We start from the raw sequence: 20,554 nt of genomic DNA on the forward strand, positions 1-20,554 counted from the left end.
TAACGGTACTCTTTTCTGTTAGACTACCCCGTTACGCGTAGATTCGAGCTTCTTATAGAGTAAAGGAGCAGGCATGAAAGAAAAACAAAAGTGAGAGGAAAGATCTGTGAAGAAACAAAAAGTTTATTCAAAATGTGGTTTGTGAGTCGTGTACAATGAGAATTTTGGTTCGCGCAAAGGGACTTGTCCTTATTGCTTTTGGTATTTTTCTTTTATAAAAATATGATCGCACGCTGATGACTTGACCTCGCCTTTAAAGATTGACTTCGCCTTTAGAACGGCAATTTTCTCAATTAAGGATAAATTCCGCAAGTAAAGAATTAGATCTCGCAAATTAAAGAATTAACTTTTCCAAATTAAGGAATCAATCTCGCAAACTAAAGAGCTGACTTTCGCAAATTAAAGAGTCAATTTCGCAAATTAATTATTGATTTCGCAAACTAAATAATTGATTTCGCAAACTAAATAATTGATTTTGCAAATTAAATAATTGATTTCGCAAATTAAATAATTGATTTCGCAAACTAAATAATTGATGTCGCAAATTAAATAATCGATTTCGCAAATTAAATAATTGATTTCGCAAATTAAATGATCGATTTCGCAAACTAAATAATTGATTTTGCAAATTAAATAATTGATTTCGCAAATTAAATAATTGATTTTGCAAATTAAATGATTGATTTCTCAAATTAAATGATTGATTTCGCAAATTAAATGATCGATTTCGCAAACTAAATAATTGATTTTGCAAATTAAATAATCGATTTCGCAAATTAAATAATTGATTTCGCAAATTAAATGATTGATTTCTCAAATTAAATGATTGATTTCGCAAATTAAATGATCGATTTCTTACAAAAGTCAAGTCGATCTTAAGTTTTTGCCTTAACCCGCTTACGGCACACTGGTGCCAAATTGGCACCGGCGTTTTCTTTACTTAACGGTAACTTCTAGACCTTTCGCTTTCGGGAGATTTCTTTTGTTCGACAAACTCTACCGAAGGGTCCCCTAAATGCCTGTACCTATGCCGCGTCAGTGGCTTGTAAGCAGCCGGTTTGAGCGCACGTCAAACTTGCCGTAGTGCCTATCTGGCACCAGTGTGCCGTTGAGCGTTGCGCATTCGGTGTCTGAGTGAAATTTGTGTAGGCATTTTGTTCAACTCCAAGGGATATTTTCTATGCAAGTGAGTATGTTTTGAGCACAATTTGTAATATAAAAATTTTTTTTTCATATTATTAATGAAAAATTAAGATCGCGCGCGCCGACGCTTCAAAGCACGAGACAATCGATTGTATGATTATGTTTTACAAACAAAATACATATTAGATAATACAATCAACAAAATATAATATTTGAATTTGTATTTAATTTCTTTTTATTGAAATTCATTCAACTTTAATTTTTTAGGATGGCTGCGGAAGGTCGGAAGTACAATCTTCGCTCCATTCGAGCGGTTGTTCAGACGTTTTCTGAATCCGACGATGATCTCCGTGAAAACGTGGATTCTGACGATGAGGTATTTGTACCTTCAGATACTGGAGACAGAGATAGCGAGCAGTCAGATGACGAGGAAAATGAAGATGAAGGAAACAATGAGCAAGAGTCGGATTCCGATCTAGAGAAGGAGAGTGAGAGAGCAACAAAGAGAAAGCGTGTCTCCGAAGCAGCTGAGCGGATACGCAAACGTGGTCGGCCCCGAAAAAGTATACCTGCGAAGTGCGGAATAAAATGGTCAGAAATTGTACCTGTCCGGCACGGTAGGCGTTCCAGCGCTCATCAGACGTTCGAACCGTCCCCAGCCAACGCTGCTCTCGAAATTGACTCACCGTTAGATGCTTTTCAGATTTTATTTTCAAAAGAGATTATCGATATAATTGTACTACATACAAACGAAGAAATTGATCGGGAAGTCGCGCGTCTTAGAAAAGATAATCTAGTCGTTCAATCTTATCACTCGCACACGACAAGCGATGAAATTAACGCGTACATCGGTGTACTGATTTTTGGTGCGGTTTTTCATCAAAACAAACTGAGCTTGGATGATATATTTTCTGAGCATCATGGGTCAGGTTTCTGTCGCGCGGCATTTTCTGAGCACAGATTTCAATTTTTGAATTACATGGTGCGATTCGATGACAAATCTACGAGGGAAGAGCGACGGGCTCGTGATAAATTAGCTCCAATACGTGAGATTTGGGACATGTTCATAAAAAATTGTACCGATTCATATGAACCGTCAACCGATATTACGATTGACGAGCAACTCATCGGTTTCAGGGGCAGATGTTGTTTTAGAATTTACATGAAAAGTAAACCGGATAAATACGGCCTCAAAGTGCTCATGTGTAATGACGCTCAAACTTCTTACATGATTTCAGCCATTCCTTACGTAGGGAAAGTTACCCCTGAACGCGGTGATTCAGTTCCAACTTATTTCGTTCGAAAACTACTCGATTGTACTTCGATTCCAGGTACTTGGCGGCATATAACGATGGATAGGTGGTTCACTTCGGTTCCTCTTTTCGAAATGTTGCGCGAAAAATATCAGTTGCGAGCGGTAGGAACTATTCAAAAAAACAGGACCGAGATTCCTATACAAATGAAAACTTCTGGTAATGTTGGTACGTCGAAATTTGTTTACACACCAACTTTAACTTTGGTTGCTTACACGCCGAAAGCGAACAAAATTGTACTCGTATTATCGTCGATTCATCACGATGCTTCGATTAATCGAACGACAGGAAAACCCGAGATGATAATGTACTACAACGCTCACAAAGGAGGAATCGACACTTTTGACCAACACTGTCATACGTTTAACGTAGCGCGCAGAACTCGCAGGTGGCCGTTAAAATTTTTTTTTAACATGATTAATCAGGCGACGATCAATGCACAAATTTTGTACAATTTAAAAGTGAGCAATGAAAAACTCAGCCGTTCAAAGTTCCTCAAAAATTTAGCGTACGCTTTGATTACGCCACATGCGCAAATGCGATTAAATTCGCCTACCCTTCGAATTTCCGTCAAAAACATTATCTCGAAAGTTTTGAAAATAGATATACCTACGACAGATGTCCCAAATCTCTTCCGAGACGAAAGTCGAGGCAGGTGTGCCCTTTGCTCCAATGAAAAAACCGGAAAAACGCGTACGCGATGCGGAAAATGTATGCGTCGAATATGCGATGAACACCGTGCAGGTATTTGTACCTCTTGTGCTATTGGCGACGATTAGAATAGAATAAGAGACTGTAACGAATCGATTTGGTGATTAAAATTTACTAAAAACAATGATTTTTGCGTGAAAACGCACGAGAGTCGTTTATTTCTAAGTCGAAAAATCACGCACTTTCGACCTCCCTTAAAAAATACTAAAATCCTTTTTTTCTCTCAATGACCCTAACAGGCTTTTACTTTACTTCATACAGAATAACTACGATCAAGAATTTTGAAATTATCATGATTAGTTGAAAAATGGCACGCGAAAAACAAAACTAGTTTTTTTCGAAGAAATTTGTTTAGTTTTTTAAAAATTTCCATAATATAAAAATAATAAACATCAAAAACAATGTGCCTACCATATTTGCGATTAAATTCCCTGCAATTTGGCGTTAATTTGAATTAATTTGACCGAATCTGTCATGAGTTATAAGATTTTGAAAGTGCGCGGTGCCGATTTGGCACCAGTGTGCTTGGAGTGGATACAAAAATGAAGTGTGCCGTAAGCGGGTTAAACGTTGGCACCTGTCAACCGGAATTCAGTCCACCCAGGAATCTTAAGGCAGAACGAACCCGAACTGCCCCCGCCCTCCTGGCATGGAAGGAAGGATTCCCCCAAGAATCTTGTGACCGAACGGAGCCGAACGGTCACCGCCCTCTTGGCAGGAGAAGGATGGGTAATCTGGCAGAAATCTTGGTCCAGAACGAAATCGAACTGTCCCCGCCCTTCTGGTCAGATCGGTGCCCCAGAGTGGAAATCTTGAACCCAAACGGAGCCGAATGGGGCCTGCCCTTCCAAACTGAGTCGGTGGTGATCTACGTTTTGCAAAGCGGATTCTGGGTTGCGAAGTCAGAATCGGCTGGTAAATTGCGTGTGCGGATCTGAGTTGCTCAGTCTCAGATCGGCGTGCGGAAGCGAGTCAAGCGTGATGAGGGCAAGACTGGCTACCGAGACTCGCTCTCGATGCCTTTTTATACTGGGCCGATACAACAACGCGAAATAATCATAATAATTTGGCGGGCTCGCTCGCTTATTAAGATCTCGAACCTTCGTTTGCTCTAAAATTCCTGGTTGGCTAATTTTATCCTCGGTGTACTTTATTATTGGTCGCTTAATTTCGACCAATAGTGAAATTTCGTTTTAATGCACCGCGCCTGTGCAATAATTCATACTCGCCAATGGAGACTAAGTAATTTTCTTATTGGAGATTGAAAAATTCGCCTATTGGCGGAGTTTTTTGATTGGCTCTTACGAGCCTTAGTCGCAGTGACGCGCGAAAACTATTTAAATTTGAATTGATTGCTTTGAGATTGTTTGATAAGTTTTTCTTATTTTATGAAATGAATTTGCTCTGACATTGCCACTGGTTAGTTCGCACCAAAATTTCTTATTCAATTCAGTCTTTTGTTGTTGACGAGAAATGATTTATTCAATGAAATTAATGAAAATTGGTTCTTCTGGTGATCTATGTGGTGCGGGTCGATAAGCGCGCCCGTACGCTGGCGCCTCTCGTTGAGTGATACGCGTATCGCTCGTTGCCGTCGGTAAGGCCGTACGCTCTATGGTCTAGTTCGTCTCAGTATTATTGTCAAAATTTGTGTTTGCCTACTGCATTCCGAAGATTCAACTTTTCATACTATCAGCAAAAAAACATCCAAAGACTTTTTGGAACAAGTTTCAAAATTTATTACTCGACAGACCAGGTGGAAAAAGTATAACTACACTTATATCAACACCAGAAATTGTTTTGAGAATCAGATATACAAAATGTGCGATTGATGATCATAGTCGGAAACCACTTGAATTACGTTACCACAATCAACATGAAGAAATATTAGAAAATCATAGGACACATATTAGGAAACCAATTAATAATATGTATCCATCCGCAGCAAACCGATAGAGTCAAAACAAGAATCGGATAGAGCAGAGCCAAACTCAGTAGGAAGCAAAATACGGGAATATTCAAAAATAATGATGACACACGAAATAAATTAGAAAACATTTATTCGATTGGAGTTTCTCACATTATATATACTAACAGTTCTGTGTGTTCTTGTTTTATTAAATATCAACCATATTATTTCAGATCGCAAAAAGAAAATTTGACGTTATAGGTTGACGAACATTTTTTCTTACAACTTCCAGACCTATTTTTGATAAACTGATTTGCCTTATTTATATTATTTACTAACTATGCGAACGTTTGTTACATTTGTCCCGCACTTCGTAACGTCAAACCCCGGCCGGTTCGTTACCACACAGCTATCAAAGGGAACTCGTATATATGACCTACATTATTACATATGATATGTTATCACGCAACTGATGATATATTTACACTGGACAATATTCCGCGAACTCTGGTTTAATTGAAAGATTATCTCAGTTGACACTTATTTCCAATCGAACGAAATAATGAAATCTTGAAAAGTTTCGTTGACATATGCATCGCGCATTTTTTAATATTTTTTAGCACACACAGATCATAGTCTACATTTATGCGGCCGCTTTTATACCGGTTTAGTATACCACAAGTTTTAACAAAATAAATATTAACCACTTTTCACTAACCATTTTCATTTATTAATTAGAGTCTGCACACAACAGCACTTTGGGGATTATAACCTCACCTGTCAAAATGACGTTCAGTATGAAAACAAGTTTCAGGTGGTTTCGGATGTGCGTATCGATGTATTGATATCATATAACCTATTTACAAATGATATAAATGATAAACTTATTTTCAGTCAAACGAATTAATGAAATCTTAAAAAGTTTCGTCGACATGCATTTCATTTTTATTTTATTCTTTTTCACACACAGATCACAGACTACATTTACGCGACTGCTTTTATACCGGTTTAGTTTAGCATTCCACAGGTTTTAGTACTATGCACTTCGTTAGATGACGAGAGTTTTTTTTATTTATCCCACACGCATTCCATAATGTCAAAACTCTGTTTGTTTATACGATGATCGAAAACTGACACATGGTTTATATATATATATATAATATAATATTCACGGAGTCTGAGCGCGGTCGGGGTAAGACTCAAAAGTTAGAAGGCCTAAAATTGCGAACAGGCATTCTGTGTAACGCATATATAGATATACAGAATGCCTGTTCGCTATTTTCGGCCTTCTAACACTTGAGCCTCACCCGCGGTCGGCCTAGCAGCTGGAGGAGCCGACATCGTTTCGCCAATCAGAATGCGTAGAGGCAACAACTCTACTACTACTAACTACGTCAAAACGCGTATCAAGAGACGCGGTAGCGGCTCGACGCCAAGTATTAAAAGGAAAAACTGCAGCGCAAAAGAAAAGCCAGCGCGAGCCCTGCCGCTACTCTTATATACGCGAATATGCCGGTTTTATGACGTCACAGAATTTTCAAATGGCTCTCACAAATAAACCATTTCATAAAAGAACTTGAAAATTTGTGACGATTTTTTTTCGATTTTTCTCTTTCCATTGGTCTTTGTTGCAAGTAAATCCGTCCAGTAGATCCTGAGATATGTAACGTTAGTGATTTGAAATCCATCATTTCGGGATTTTCATTTTCTTAGAGACAGAGGGGCGTAAGTTACGCTTGTTTACATTTGGACTTACGTCCTTTGCACGATTTCTTACTTTTGTCACAATCTACGTCACGTACTACGCTGAACGCGGCTACCCCCTCTCCTTCTGCGTCGCCGAGCGAGAGAGACAGAGAATGGGCGCACAGCGGGGGCAATACCAGTTCCTGGTTTGCGCATAAAATATGTATATAATTATATAATATATATTTTATTTATTAATATTAATTAATAATAAAATATTATTATATTAAATATTTTATTATAATTAATATGTAATATAATATATATATTATATTATACAATATATAATATAAAATGATAATAATATAATAAAATAAAAAAATTGAATAATACGAATAACATTAAATAATAAATAATAAAAATAAAAAAATATAAAATTCTGGTCGACGCCGCTGGATTTTTCGAGGATGTCTAGGGCGATAGCTCATGGGTTTTGGAGGACTAGGTTTAGGTACATTCTATCGCGATTTTCGATTTCTAGGTGGACGACCCCATAGTTTTTTATGTCCAGATATATTCCTCCATAGCTTTCGTCGTCTAGGTATGTTTTTTCATGGTTATCGAGGTCTGGGTCGACGGCTCCTTAGTTTTCGATGTCCAGGTATGTTTCTTCATGGTTTTCATGGTTTCGGATAATTCCTCCATGGATTTCGATGTCTAGGTATATTCCTCCATGGTTTCTGATGTGCGAGTGTATTTCTCCATAGTTTTTCATGTCCACGTGTATTTCTCTATAGTTCTTGATGTCTGGGTATATTCCTCCATGGTTTTCATGGTCTCGGATAATTCCTCTATGGGTTTCGATGTCTAGGTATATTCCTCTATGGTTTCTGATGTGCAGGTGTATTTCTCCATAGTTTTTAATGTCCAGGTGTATTTCTCCATAGTTTTTAATGTCCAGGTGTATTTCTCCATAGTTCTTGATGTCTAAGGTATATTTCTCCATGGTTTTCGTGGTCTAAGTATGTCTCTTCATGGTTTTCGCGGTCGAGGTCGACGGTTCCACAGTTTTCGATGTCTAGGTATGTTTCTCCATGATTTTCGTGGTCTAGGATAATTTCTCCATGGGTTTTGATGTCTAGGTATTTTCCTTCATAGTTTTCAATGTCTAGACGTTTTCCTTCATGGTTTTCGTGGTCCAGGTATATTCCTCCATGGTTTTCGATGTATGGATATGTTTCTCCATGGTTTTCGTGGTCTAGGTACAATCCTCCATGGTTTTCGTGGTCTAGGTATGTTTCTTCATGGTGTTCGTAGTCGAGGTCAACGGCTCCACAGTTTTCGATGTCCAGGTGTATTTCTCCATAGTTTTTAATGTCCAGGTGTATTTCTCCATAGTTCTTGATGTCTAAGGTATATTTCTCCATGGTTTTCGTGGTCTAAGTATGTCTCTTCATGGTTTTCGCGGTCGAGGTCGACGGTTCCACAGTTTTCGATGTCTAGGTATGTTTCTCCATGATTTTCGTGGTCTAGGATAATTCCTCCATGGGTTTTGATGTCTAGGTATATTCCTTCATGGTTTTGAATGTCTGGACATGTTCCTTCAAGGTTTTAGTGGTCCAGGTATATTCCTCCATGGTTTTCGATGTATGGATATGTTTCTCCATGGTTTTCGTGGTCTAGGTACATTCCTCCATAGTTTTCGTGGTCTAGGTAGATTCCTCCATGGTTTTCGTGGTTCAGGTATATTCCTCCAGGGTTTTCGATGTCTGGATATGTTTTTCTATGGTTTTCGTGGTCTACGTAGATTCTTCCATGGTTTTCGTGGTCTAGGTATGTTTCTTCATGGTTTTCGCAGTCGAGGTCGACGGCTCCACAGTTTTCAATGACCAAGTATGAAGGACCACGAAAACCATGTTCCTTCATGGTTTTCGTGGTCCAGGTATATTCCGTCATGGCTTTTGATGCTAGGTCAACAATTCCATAGTTTTCGATGTTTGGTTATGGTTCTCCATGGTTTTCATGGTCTAGGTCGACGGTTCCATTGTTTTTGATGTCTACGTCGACAGTTCCATGGTTTTCGATGGCTAGGTATATTTCTCCATGGCTTTCGTCGTGCTGGTATGTTTTTTCATGTTTTTCGAGGTCTAGATCAACGGCTCCGTAGTTTTCAATGTCCAGGTATGTTTTCCCATTGTTTTCGTGGACTAGGTTGACGACTTCATAGTTTTCACTATCCCGGTCGATAGCTCCATAGTTTCCGATGTTAAGGTGAATTTGTCCATGGTTCCCGATATGAAAGTCAATGGCTCCATAGTTTCCGATAGTGTGGTGAGTTTTTCTAAGGTTTTCGATATCTAGGTCGTCGGCTCTATAGTTTTCGAAGTCTAGTTTGGCGACTATAGGGTTTTCGATGTCTAGGTGGATGCCTTCGTATTTTTCAATATATATTCGACAATTTTATATTTCCCGATATTTAGGTAAACGGTGCAATGGTTTACGATATATTTCCTCATAGTTATCGATATCTAGATCTGCGATTTAATAGTTTACATTGACGAGGCAGGTTCAGACGTTACAGAAGACCATGAAAAAATATCACTGGACACCAATAACTATAAAGCTGTGGTCTTAGACATTGAATACCATGGAAACATCTCCTTGGACATTGCAAACCATTGACAGTATCCATGTCAACATGGAATCCATGAATGAGAAGAAGATAGTTTCAAAAATCATTTTTCCAAGTAAACAAGTGGAGCTTTTCAAAAAAAGGAATAGAAAATGAAAATATCATCCCATTGCATAGGAATTTCCCAATCTTTCGTTGGAAAATTCGATTTGCTGAATGGATAATCAAAATCGTCACCATTATTGCTTGTAAAAAGTTTCAACTCACATGAACATAACCGCACAGTTTTCGTCCGTCTACATAGAAAAATTGGCTGTGTCGATTGCTTTTGGCACATAGAGAAAAGCACTCAACTTGAAACAAATCGTTTTAAAAATTTTCGTCGAAGACGAGGAATGTATTTTTTTTTCTTAAGTAAATATTGTCACGCCTCTAAAAAATAAGCTAAGTTAGAAAAAAAAATAATTGACAAAGTAAAAAAAGAACGCCAATTATTAAAAGGTCGCGACCGTAGTTTCCAATAATTTTCTATATTTGCATTATCAATAAAAAACTTCAAAATATAAAAAAAAAATGAGATCGTTTTCTGAAGCTGACAAATATAGTGAATGAAATACGATTCCTATATAGTTGTCACGTCTCGCAAAAAGAAGTGAAATCAGTAAATATTAAAACTTCAAAAAGTAAAAAAGGCACGCCAAGTATTAAAAGGTCGTGACCGTCGTTTTAAATGATTTTCTATATTCGCATTGGCAATAAATAAATTTAAAAAAATGTTTAACTGTGAAAAAATATGAGATCTATTGTAACATATACAGTGAATGAATTACGTTTCCTGTAGGAATTCTGAATTTTGGAAATAAAAAAAAATGAGATCATTTTCTAACGTAGCCAAGTACAGTGAATGAATTAAGGTTCTTGTGGAATTCATTCGTGTACACTTTTAGCCCTAATCCCTCACTTATTCAGAAAAATTTTCCAGCAAACGTCACAGAGCAACAAAGGTTTCTCGAATGATTCTGCAATTATTAAGAGATTATCATCTGTTTTTATGCTAGCTCGAATTATAAACTTAAAACAGTTTACGCGTACAAGTGCATGCATTGTATCTATATGATGAACTGCACAAATTCATTTTCAACATTACACACAAGCTTGGCGTGCATGGTTTTCAATCGGAAGCTCGGCGAAGGAATGCCTCATCCGTCCATATATTTGAAGAAAACTTGATGATCCTCTCATGTAATTGTTTTTTAATTTGCCATCCCTTTTCCATCCAACTATTTTATTGAGTAGTTCGACGTGAGATCCCGCGCTGTGTACACAAAGAAAAATATCTATTCTTGACTAGTTTGACTGATAAATTCATTACTCCAAATGTTTCGTATTCAACGCGTTTTCTTTTCTCAAATCAATGTTTACACAGCTTACTTCTTTGTTCATCCATTTCAATACTTGTGTAATTCATCCAATCATCTGCCCATTTGGTAAAAAAAGAGTGTACGGACAAACGAGTGAAAGTGACGCGTGGATAAATTAAAATGCGTATGGGCATGAAAGAATGGCCGTATCTATCCGTACAAGATAAAGGCATATAAAGGGATTGATTGATTTCATTTCTTTATCCGTTCGTTTAATTGTTCAATTTTATCCACAAATTTCACCCATCTGTATTGTTTACCAAATCATTATATAACAGGGCCCCTCTTATTTTATTGGGGGATCGGTTTTTTTCACACTCGTTCATACAATTCTAATTAACCCTACACCTCATGTACCTTTTTTCATACCCTCAACCTCATGACCGGGGTTTGAACGCACCCCACTCTTTTTCTGCTTATAAATCCGGTCCTACGATGCTAAACTGACTTTATCCTACACTATTTTCTTCGTTTTTTTATAACGAAAAGAATGATGTACGATAAAACTAATTTCAATTGAATTTATATATAAAAAAATCCGTCGATAATCAGTCGATAATGTCGCTTGTTAGGACGGGAGCGTAGTTTGAAGTTCGCGCGGGGTGTGCTCACACCCCAGTCATGCGTTCTAGGGTTAATTATTGTTTTCATAGTAAATTTGAACAATTGTCTCTTCCCGAGCTTCCGATTGAAAACCATGCACGCCAAGCTTGTGTGTAATGTTGAAAATGAATTTGTGCAGTTCATCATATAGATACAATGCATGCACTTGTACGCGTAAACTGTTTTAAGTTTATAATTCGAGCTAGCATAAAAACAGATGATAGTCTCTTAATAATTGCAGAATCATTCGAGAAACCTTTGTTGCTCTGTGACGTTTGCTGGAAAATTTTTCTGAATAAGTGAGGGATTAGGGCTAAAAGTGTACACGAATGAATTCCACAAGAACCTTAATTCATTCACTGTACTTGGCTACGTTAGAAAATGATCTCATTTTTTTTTATTTCCAAAATTCAGAATTCCTACAGGAAACGTAATTCATTCACTGTATATGTTACAATAGATCTCATATTTTTTCACAGTTAAACATTTTTTAAAATTTTACGTATACGTCGAACTCGTGATGTGACAGTAACTTTTGCATAATCTTGAGCCCGTGCAAAGTTTTTTCTCAGCAATTACGCCACCGATCGTGTTGATTTTGGGCGCAATCTAAAGAGAATTTCTTAATTAGCTGAAAGTTCAATTTTCAAAGCCTCAGATGACTCATCACTTCGGTAATTCAAAAAAATCACTTGCCAATTTTACCCCCACCACGGCGAATCGTTTTATTCAGAGAAAGTATACTCGGCGAGAGCCTCGGGCCAGCAGACGACAGGGCTGTCAATGTACTTGTCCCGAGACTCTACCGAGTCTCTTGATTCTACAGTTCTTTTTCTTTGATTTTCAGGTTCTTTCCCTTTCATTAATTTACTTATTCTTCCTACCCCGCTCTCAAATTTCCTATCCCCTATTCTACTCCATTTCCATACTCCTCGTACTCCCTTAATTCTTCTTGTCCCTTATTTCGTTTTACATTGATTCATTTTACCCCAAATTCTTCTCATTTCTCCCACATTCTCCTCTTTTCTTTCCTTTTACTTTCTCATTAATCTCTTTTACCCCTTTTTTCTATTCCTTTTCTTCTCTCTTTTTTCTTATTTCTAGGTTTTTCAGCGCTTTCGGAGTAACTTTTTTTTCAGGTAGGTAAGTAGCCATTTTTCTTATTCTATTCCTATTTTTATCATCTTTATAATCGTTTCTGTTTTCTCTTTCAGGTTCGCGGACTCCAGGACATCGGATCATCAGGTAAGTATTTCTTTGTATTCTTTTTTTTTTTTTTTATACAGTTAAATTTACCATTCTATTCATCAATTTTTTAATTTTCTAGGCTCAGACTCAGGTTGGATAATGACAACATCGAAAATATTCTTTCATATGAGTAAAAAAAACGTCATTTATTGCTTTTTTTGATTGATTTCATGACGTTATTCCACCAACAACAAAGTTGTCTTATCACAAAAACAGAACAGTTTGTTTGAGATTTGATTAATTTCATTAACATCGTTTCTCTTTTAGTTATTATATACAATTAAATTCTTTCGGTATCAAGAGACTCGGTAGAGTCTCGGGACAAGTACATTGACAGCCCTGTCGTCTGCTGGCCCGAGACTCTCGCCGAGACTATACTTTCTCTGAATAAAACGATTCGCCGTGGTGGGGGTAAAATTGGCATGTGATTTTATTGAATTACGAAGCTCAGGAGCCATTTAGCAACTTGAAAATTGAAGTTTAAGCCAATTGAGTAATTCTCTTTCGATTCCGCCCTAAATCAGCATGATCGGTGTTGTAATTGCTGAGAAAAAACTTTGCACGGGCTCAAGATTATGCAAAAGTTACCAACACATTCAAGAATTTATGCGTCTGTATTTATAAACACCATCAAAGGCACTTTGATGCTCTCGAGTTTCTGATTCGTTGGATCTGACGACATCCATTTTTAGACGTTGTGATTGGTTGTTGAAATTAGTTGTTGATGATTGGAAATCTGACGTCAACTTCAGAACGTAGCACACGGCGCAGCTCAGCTGGTAACAGCAGTCATAAATTCGACCGATATACATATATATATGTACAAACCATGTGTCAGTTTTTGATCGTATGAACAGAGTTTCGACATTGCGAAGTGCGTGCGGGATCAATAAAAAAATAATTTTCGTCATCTAAAGAAGTGCATATTACTATTTATTTTGTTATTTGTGATATATTAAACCGGTATCAATGCGGCCGCGTAAATGTAGTCTGTGATGTGTGTGTGAAAAAGAATATATAAAAAATGCGCGATGCATATATGTCAACGAAACTTTTCAAGATTTCATTATTTCGTTCGATTGGAAATAAGTGTTAACTGAAATAATCCTTCAATTAAACCAGAGTACGAGAAATATTGTCCAGTGCGAATAAATTGTCAGTGGCGTGGTTATATATCATGTGTACATAGGTTATATATACGAATAAATAGAACAAAAATACACGCAACTGTTAGAATGATATTAGAAACTTTAATTGAATAAATATTTTCTAATTTATTTCTTGTGTCGTCATTATTTTTAAACATCCCCATATTTTGCTTGATATTCAGTTTGGCTCTGCCCTCTCCGATCCTTGTTTTCACCCGCTCAGTTTGCAGCGGATCGATTCATATTATTAATTCGTTCCCTAATATGTGTTCTATGATTTTCTACTCCTTCATGATGATTGTGGTAACATGATTCGAGAGGTTTCTAACCATGATCTTGAATTGCACATTTTGTAAATCAGATTTTCAAAAAAAAATCTGGTCTTGGTATAGTGTGTAGTTATTCTTTTCCTATTAGGTCTGTCGAGTGATAAATTTGGAAACTTTTCCAGAAAGCCTTTGGATGCTTTTTTTGCTAATGATATGAAAAGTCGTATCTTAGGAATACGGTATGCAAACACAAATTTTGATAACAAAACTTATAGAATGACATGTATGTTGAGTATTTCCACTTTGCAAACTACAAATATGGAATTATTATAAAAAAAATTCATTCCGATAAGTCTACTGTTGCTCAGTTTTGGATGCGATCAAATATGATGCCTACCAACATCCCCAGAAACTTACAGAATTGCTGAATGCAATGTGCGCTATGTCATTTTAATGTAACATCATGACTTTTGACAACTTTTCATTATAATGCTGTAGATTCGGATCATTAAAATACTGCAAAAATCTGTAAACTATACAATTTAAATACTGTGCCATTCATTTTACATTTTGACTCTAACTGTAACATCTATATGAAGAAAAAAATTGATTATAAAAGTCTTCAGTTGCTCATTTATGGATAGATTTGAAATTGCTGTCTTCGAAGCTCATTGCGCAGATACATTGAACCGCAGCAGATACCGGCGAACTCTGAAATTTCTGTGGATAAATATATATGCGACGGATCACCCCTTATCTTTGATTATGGTAATATGTAATGGAACTTGGTTCGGCAAGTTTTTAAGTGTTCCTTTTCAAATAGTATTGAAGTTTGTATGACTGATATACAGCAAATACTTCCAAACTTTGATATTTCTGTGTTGCAGCATGTGTGCCAATCATTCAAATCATTTCCTCCAACCGTATCATGTAATCTAGAAAATTCATCACAAAAGTCTTCCGCATTTCTAGATACTTCAATTTTCCTTTTTCTACTCCATTGTGAGTTTTCGAATTTTTAAATTAATTTCTGAATTGTCCTGAAATGGTTTTTCTCCAAAACCAATGCAGGCACCTTAAACGTCTTTGAATTCTGTTGCTTTGTTGAATTAAGTTCGCTTAGTTTTTTTTGCTGCTTTGAGTTCTGGCATAATAAATGGTAGAAGTTTACGGGTACTTTTTTTCAGCAACTATCAAACTGTGGATAATTGAACCTCAGCGGCCGCTTGCAAACTTTGGAAATATATTTGATTGAGGGCACGTTTTGGATGAAATGAAATCTCTAGATTCAGAATGCAAAAGCGACATTTAAAGTGGGCAAATCTGTTGGATTTTTCGTGTCTTGAATTTAATCTATCTTTCATTTGAATTTTGAAGAAAAGGGATAAATAAAATCTGTTCTATTAAGGAAATCTTTACATCAGTTCTTTCTTGGTATGAAGACTTGGAAAAAATCGCCAAAGGCCAAGGACAGACAGGTGACGAAATATTTTCAGTACAATTTTGACGAAAAATAGATCTTTTGTCGCGGAAACCAACGTTATAAGCCGAAAATCATATTACAGCCCACGAGACGCATTTCTTCACTCTCTTGGGTTTCTATTACACAAAACATTTTAGAAGATAAGGGGGAAAATCACCAACGTGGAAGAAGAAACCAGTGCCGAAATATTTCCAGTACAATTTTGACGAAAAATAGGTCCTTTTTCGTGGAAACCAACGTTATAAGCCGAAAATCATATCTCGGCCCCCAACCCGCTTTCTACCATTCTCTTGGGTTCCCAATAAGCATAGCAAATTAGAGTAGAAGAAAAAAAATAGCCCAACTCCATGGACAGACCTGTGACGGAATGTTTTCTGTACAATGTTGACGAGAAATTTGTTGTTTTTCGTGGAAACCAACGTTATAGGCCGAAAATCATATCTCGGCCTGCAACACACTTTTCCCCATGCTCTTGGGTTCCAAATAGACGAAACATATTAGAGTACAAGGAAAAAAATCGCCAAAGTCCAAAGACAGACCTGTGACGAAATATTTCCAGTACAATTTTAACGAAAAATAGATCTTATTTCGTGGAAACCAACGTCATAAGCCGAAAATCATATTATGGCCCACAACACGCATTTCTCCATGCTCTTGGATTCCCAATAGACAAAACATATTAGAAGACAAGGAGAAAAATCACCAAAGTCCAAGACCAAACCAGTGCCGAAATATTTTCAGTACAATTTTGAAGAAAAATTGGTCTTTTACGTGGAAACAAACATTATAAACCGAAATTCATTTTGCGGGCCTCATCCCGGATTCCTCCATGCTGTTTAGTTCCTAATAGGCATAACATATTAGGGTATAAGGAAAAAAATCGCCAAAGTTCAAGAGCAGACTTGTGACGAAATATTTTCACTACAATTTTTACGAAAAATTGGTCTTTTATGGTGGAAACCAACTTTATAAGCCGAACATCATACCTAGGGAAAATAAGATTGGGAAAAGTACATTGATGGTCCCTTATTTGCTGATAATTTCATGCAAAAGATTATCCCATAAAAAATGTTCGTATGAGAATGGAATCTATAAAAACGTACTAAGCAAATAATTCATAGAAATTTATACTAAAATCCTGTAACCGTCATAACATAAATGAGGAACATTTGAGAAAAAAGGCGTGATATCAAACCATAAACTTCCCCTAGGGAAAAAAAGGTTGGGACAAGTACATTGATGGTCTCTTGTTTCTGGATGACATAGAAAAAAGATTTAGAACCAGGAAAAAAATTCTATAAAAATAATAAACGAAAAATTGAAAAGTTCAAAAAAATTCAACAAAAATAAAAAACAATCGAAAAAATTCTGTAAAGAAAAATAAAAAATTTTCAAAAAAAAATCATAAATATTGAACAAATTGAAAAATGTACTATCCAAGTTACATGCAGTATAAAAATGTATGATATCAATTGGAGGCCAAGTTTTTATTGATAATTTGGAATATTTATCGAAAAAATTAGAAACTGTAATGAAATTCATGATAATTATTTTCACGAAAAAACTTAATGAAAAAAAAGACATAACGGAAGTTACGTGCGGTACTAAAATGTATTATATCAATTCGAGGTCAAGTATTTATCAGTTATTCGAAATATAATCTCCGGCGACAAATGAGCGTTGAGAATCCTTGTCGGGCTCACAACGTTTTATCAAAATTACTAAAAAATTAATGGAAATAAAATCATTAAAAATTCACATGAAAGTCATTCGTTACTTCATCAAGGTATACACTTTAAAGAATCGATTCCCCTCCGACTTTCAGGATCCCCTGGTATTATTCACAACATTCAACTTCGATTGGATCGGTACAAATTATGTTCAAATACGTCTTAAACGTACTTGTCCGGCCCATCACTTTTTATTCAAATTGCTCATTCGACAACAAATCAGGGCTCTTCTATAATGACAAATATAATAAAATGGATAAAAATAAAAATAATATCTCCAAGTAATTTGAACTTGATTGTTCGCAAGTTCGTATAGCAATATCCACTTCTCAATTTCTTCAGTGAACACATACCATTCGGTAAGAACCAATGAAAATGAGAAATAATCAGGCGCATTACTAGAAATTTTCGAACCTACTCAGCCATGCAATGTTTTTTTTTCTATAGTCACGTACACATTTTGATAAATATCACTAGTCGAGTACGACACGTGGATTCCTGGAATTTGTAGAAAAATGATTTTGTTGTGAATTATGACTCCATATAATATAAATAGATTAATCAACTTCATCTTTCATTTTCGTTTCATTTTGACAAGAGCGATTCGAAGGAAAATTATTTTCTCGGGAATTACTGTTCCTTAATATTAACACATGCATTAACTTCGTTTTTTATTTGTTTTCGAATGAGCAATTTGAATAAAAAGTGATGGGCCGGACAAGTACGTTTAAGACGTATTTGAACATAATTTGTACCGATCCAATCGAAGTTGAATGTTGTGAATAATACCAGGGGATCCTGAAAGTCGGAGGGGAATCGATTCTTTAAAGTGTATACCTTGATGAAGTAACGAATGACTTTCATGTGAATTTTTAATGATTTTATTTCCATTAATTTTTTAGTAATTTTGATAAAACGTTGTGAGCCCGACAAGGATTCTCAACGCTCATTTGTCGCCGGAGATTATATTTCGAATAACTGATAAATACTTGACCTCGAATTGATATAATACATTTTAGTACTGCACGTAACTTCCGTTATGTCTTTTTTTTCATTAAGTTTTTTCGTGAAAATAATTATCATGAATTTCATTACAGTTTCTAATTTTTTCGATAAATATTCCAAATTATCAATAAAAACTTGGCCTCCAATTGATATCATACATTTTTATACTGCATGTAACTTGGATAGTACATTTTTCAATTTGTTCAATATTTATGATTTTTTTTTGAAAATTTTTTATTTTTCTTTACAGAATTTTTTCGATTGTTTTTTATTTTTGTTGAATTTTTTTGAACTTTTCAATTTTTCGTTTATTATTTTTATAGAATTTTTTTCCTGGTTCTAAATCTTTTTTCTATGTCATCCAGAAACAAGAGACCATCAATGTACTTGTCCCAACCTTTTTTTCCCTAGGGGTTTACAATTATTCTCATGAAAATAGTTTTCTTTCTTCTATTTCCCGTTGCATTGTCACACGAATTCCCGGGATGTCATCTTGAGTGAAAACCATGGATTGTCCCTTGGCTCGATTTTTTGCGAATGAACACATAAATATCCCGCAGTCATAGCCGTTAGTTTGACGGGGAATATCATTTTTCATGTCTATTTTCCATTCTTTTTCATTAAATTCATCGTTCTTTTTTTCCTTTGCCTCGTCTTGCAAATATTTTATTAATATTTTGCAGTTTTTAACATCCTTGTTCAGGAAGCTGTCATAGTATTCTATGATCTTTAATTTCATATCCACAACAGCCAAACACCAGTGGTTTCCCAGGTGTATCGGAATGATGATTAATTCGTGATCGAAAAGGTTTACCCGTTTCGTCCACCTCTTGACTGATTGATAGCCCGACAACACCAATCGTGGAAAAAAAAACGTATTCATCACGTATACTCGTCCTTTTCCTTGTTCTTCAATCATCTCGAAATACGCGTTTACCACCTCGTCATTAACCCATCTTTCCTTGTTTAAGGTATCCAGATCCTTTTTTAGAAGTCGCGCTCGTGGTCTTTTTTCCGTATTTTTGTTTTTGTGTTTTATTGTTTGACTCTCTTCTTCTAGTTGTAATTTCCGTTTTTCTTTTACTTGTATGTTTTCTTTTTGATTTTCCTCTTCACCATCTAATATGAATTCGTTCACGTTCCAATTTTTCCATTTGTTTCCCATGTCCTCATCTATCTGTTTTGCGTAACACTCTCTTTGTTTTTTTTCTTCACATCGTCGTTCTTGTATCGATTCTTCTTTCAGATCCTTTATGGGTGATAAAAGCTGTGGAACTGAGAATTCTTCGCGGATCTTAGTAAATTGGCACTCCTTTACATATTTCTCTAGTCGTTCTCGGTCAGATTTCCTTTCTATGTCAATGTGGACAAGTTTCCATATCGTTTGTACTCCTTTATCCTTGCTGTTCGTTTTTTTAGTTTGTGTTTGCATATTTTGTGTCTTTTTCTTGGACACAACGGGATAAAGAACCACTATTATTTTTGGATTTTTATTTTTTTGTTCTATTGTCTTTTTTTCGACCATCTCTATTTCCTGATCATTATCCACCCATTCTCCTTTCTCCTCGTCCGTTTGTTGCCAAAAGTTTTTCATTATTATCTCTTCAGTCTGAGTAGCAGCTTCCATTGTTTTTCCTTTCCTATACCAAATCATATATTTATACATTCACTTCTTAATTTTATATTCTCCTCATTTTTCATCAGCCTGAACGTCTATTTTTACCTATTTCCGCTTCCTATTTTGTCCTAATTCCTTTGAATCATCCAAATTTTCTCCTCTTCTGCCGCGAGAGTTATCTATTTCGAACGAGCGTTCGACGTTGAGTGAGGTCAGGAACATGGCGACCGTTCTCGTTTAAATTCACCCGTTGCTACGCGAGTTCGGCTGCTTCCAGCGCCATTCGCCACGTACGGATTACTCAGGAACTAAAGTTTAGAGTCCTGGCTACGGGTACCGTCTGAAGTTTGCCGCTACAGAAGCGTGACGTTACCAGCATTCAGAAAATTGCGTTTTTGGCTGTTTTAACGGTTTTTTGAGTCCTAACTCGTTTAATTAAGCCATAATGATGCCTAATTAACCCCTTAGAATGATTATCTTCTAAAATATCGACATTTTTATTATCGGAAATAGGTTTTTCGTGTTCTAGCGTATCCCTAGAGTGAGATGGAGCATGACACTGCTTGTTTTGTGCATAATTTCCAAGTTTTTGAGAATTTGCCTCACGTAAATATGTTTTTTGAAATTGAGGGTAT

The 20,554-nt window shown here is 36.1% G+C and overlaps 2 protein-coding genes across 2 annotated transcripts; one reads left to right on the forward strand and one right to left on the reverse strand.

Moving 5' to 3' along the window:
- The first annotated feature begins 898 nt into the window (after window positions 1–898).
- LOC122407906 (uncharacterized) lies at window positions 899–3,291 on the forward strand. Its single transcript, XM_043414386.1, has 2 exons — window positions 899–1,186; window positions 1,411–3,291. Exon 2 carries the CDS (start codon window positions 1,412–1,414, stop codon window positions 3,233–3,235), a length of 1,824 nt encoding a protein of 607 aa, XP_043270321.1. The 5' UTR covers window positions 899–1,186; window position 1,411; the 3' UTR covers window positions 3,236–3,291.
- Window positions 3,292–4,069: 778 nt separating this feature from the next.
- Window positions 4,070–19,928, reverse strand: LOC122408518 (ubiquitin-like-specific protease 1). The gene is made up of 2 exons (XM_043415313.1): window positions 19,116–19,928; window positions 4,070–4,330 (listed from the first exon to the last, which is right to left on the reverse strand). The coding sequence occupies exons 1-2, from the start codon at window positions 19,926–19,928 to the stop codon at window positions 4,070–4,072; spliced, it is 1,074 nt and encodes a 357-aa protein (XP_043271248.1).
- Between the last annotated feature and the right edge of the window lie 626 nt (window positions 19,929–20,554).

Source organism: Venturia canescens, chromosome 3 (genome assembly GCF_019457755.1).
Source record: "Venturia canescens isolate UGA chromosome 3, ASM1945775v1, whole genome shotgun sequence".
NCBI lineage: Eukaryota > Metazoa > Arthropoda > Insecta > Hymenoptera > Ichneumonidae > Venturia > Venturia canescens.

Bases quoted from the DNA above. Each gene is read 5' to 3' on its own strand.
- LOC122408518 (XM_043415313.1), bottom strand. From the start codon at position 19,928: ATGGAAGCTGCTACTCAGACTGAAGAGATAATAATGAAAAACTTTTGG. The intron at 4,331-19,115 runs GTAAACCTTTTC...GTCGAAATTAAG, and splicing joins TCAAGAGGTGGACGAAACGG to CGACCAATAATAAAGTACAC.
- LOC122407906 (XM_043414386.1), top strand. From the start codon at position 1,412: ATGGCTGCGGAAGGTCGGAAGTACAATCTTCGCTCCATTCGAGCGGTT.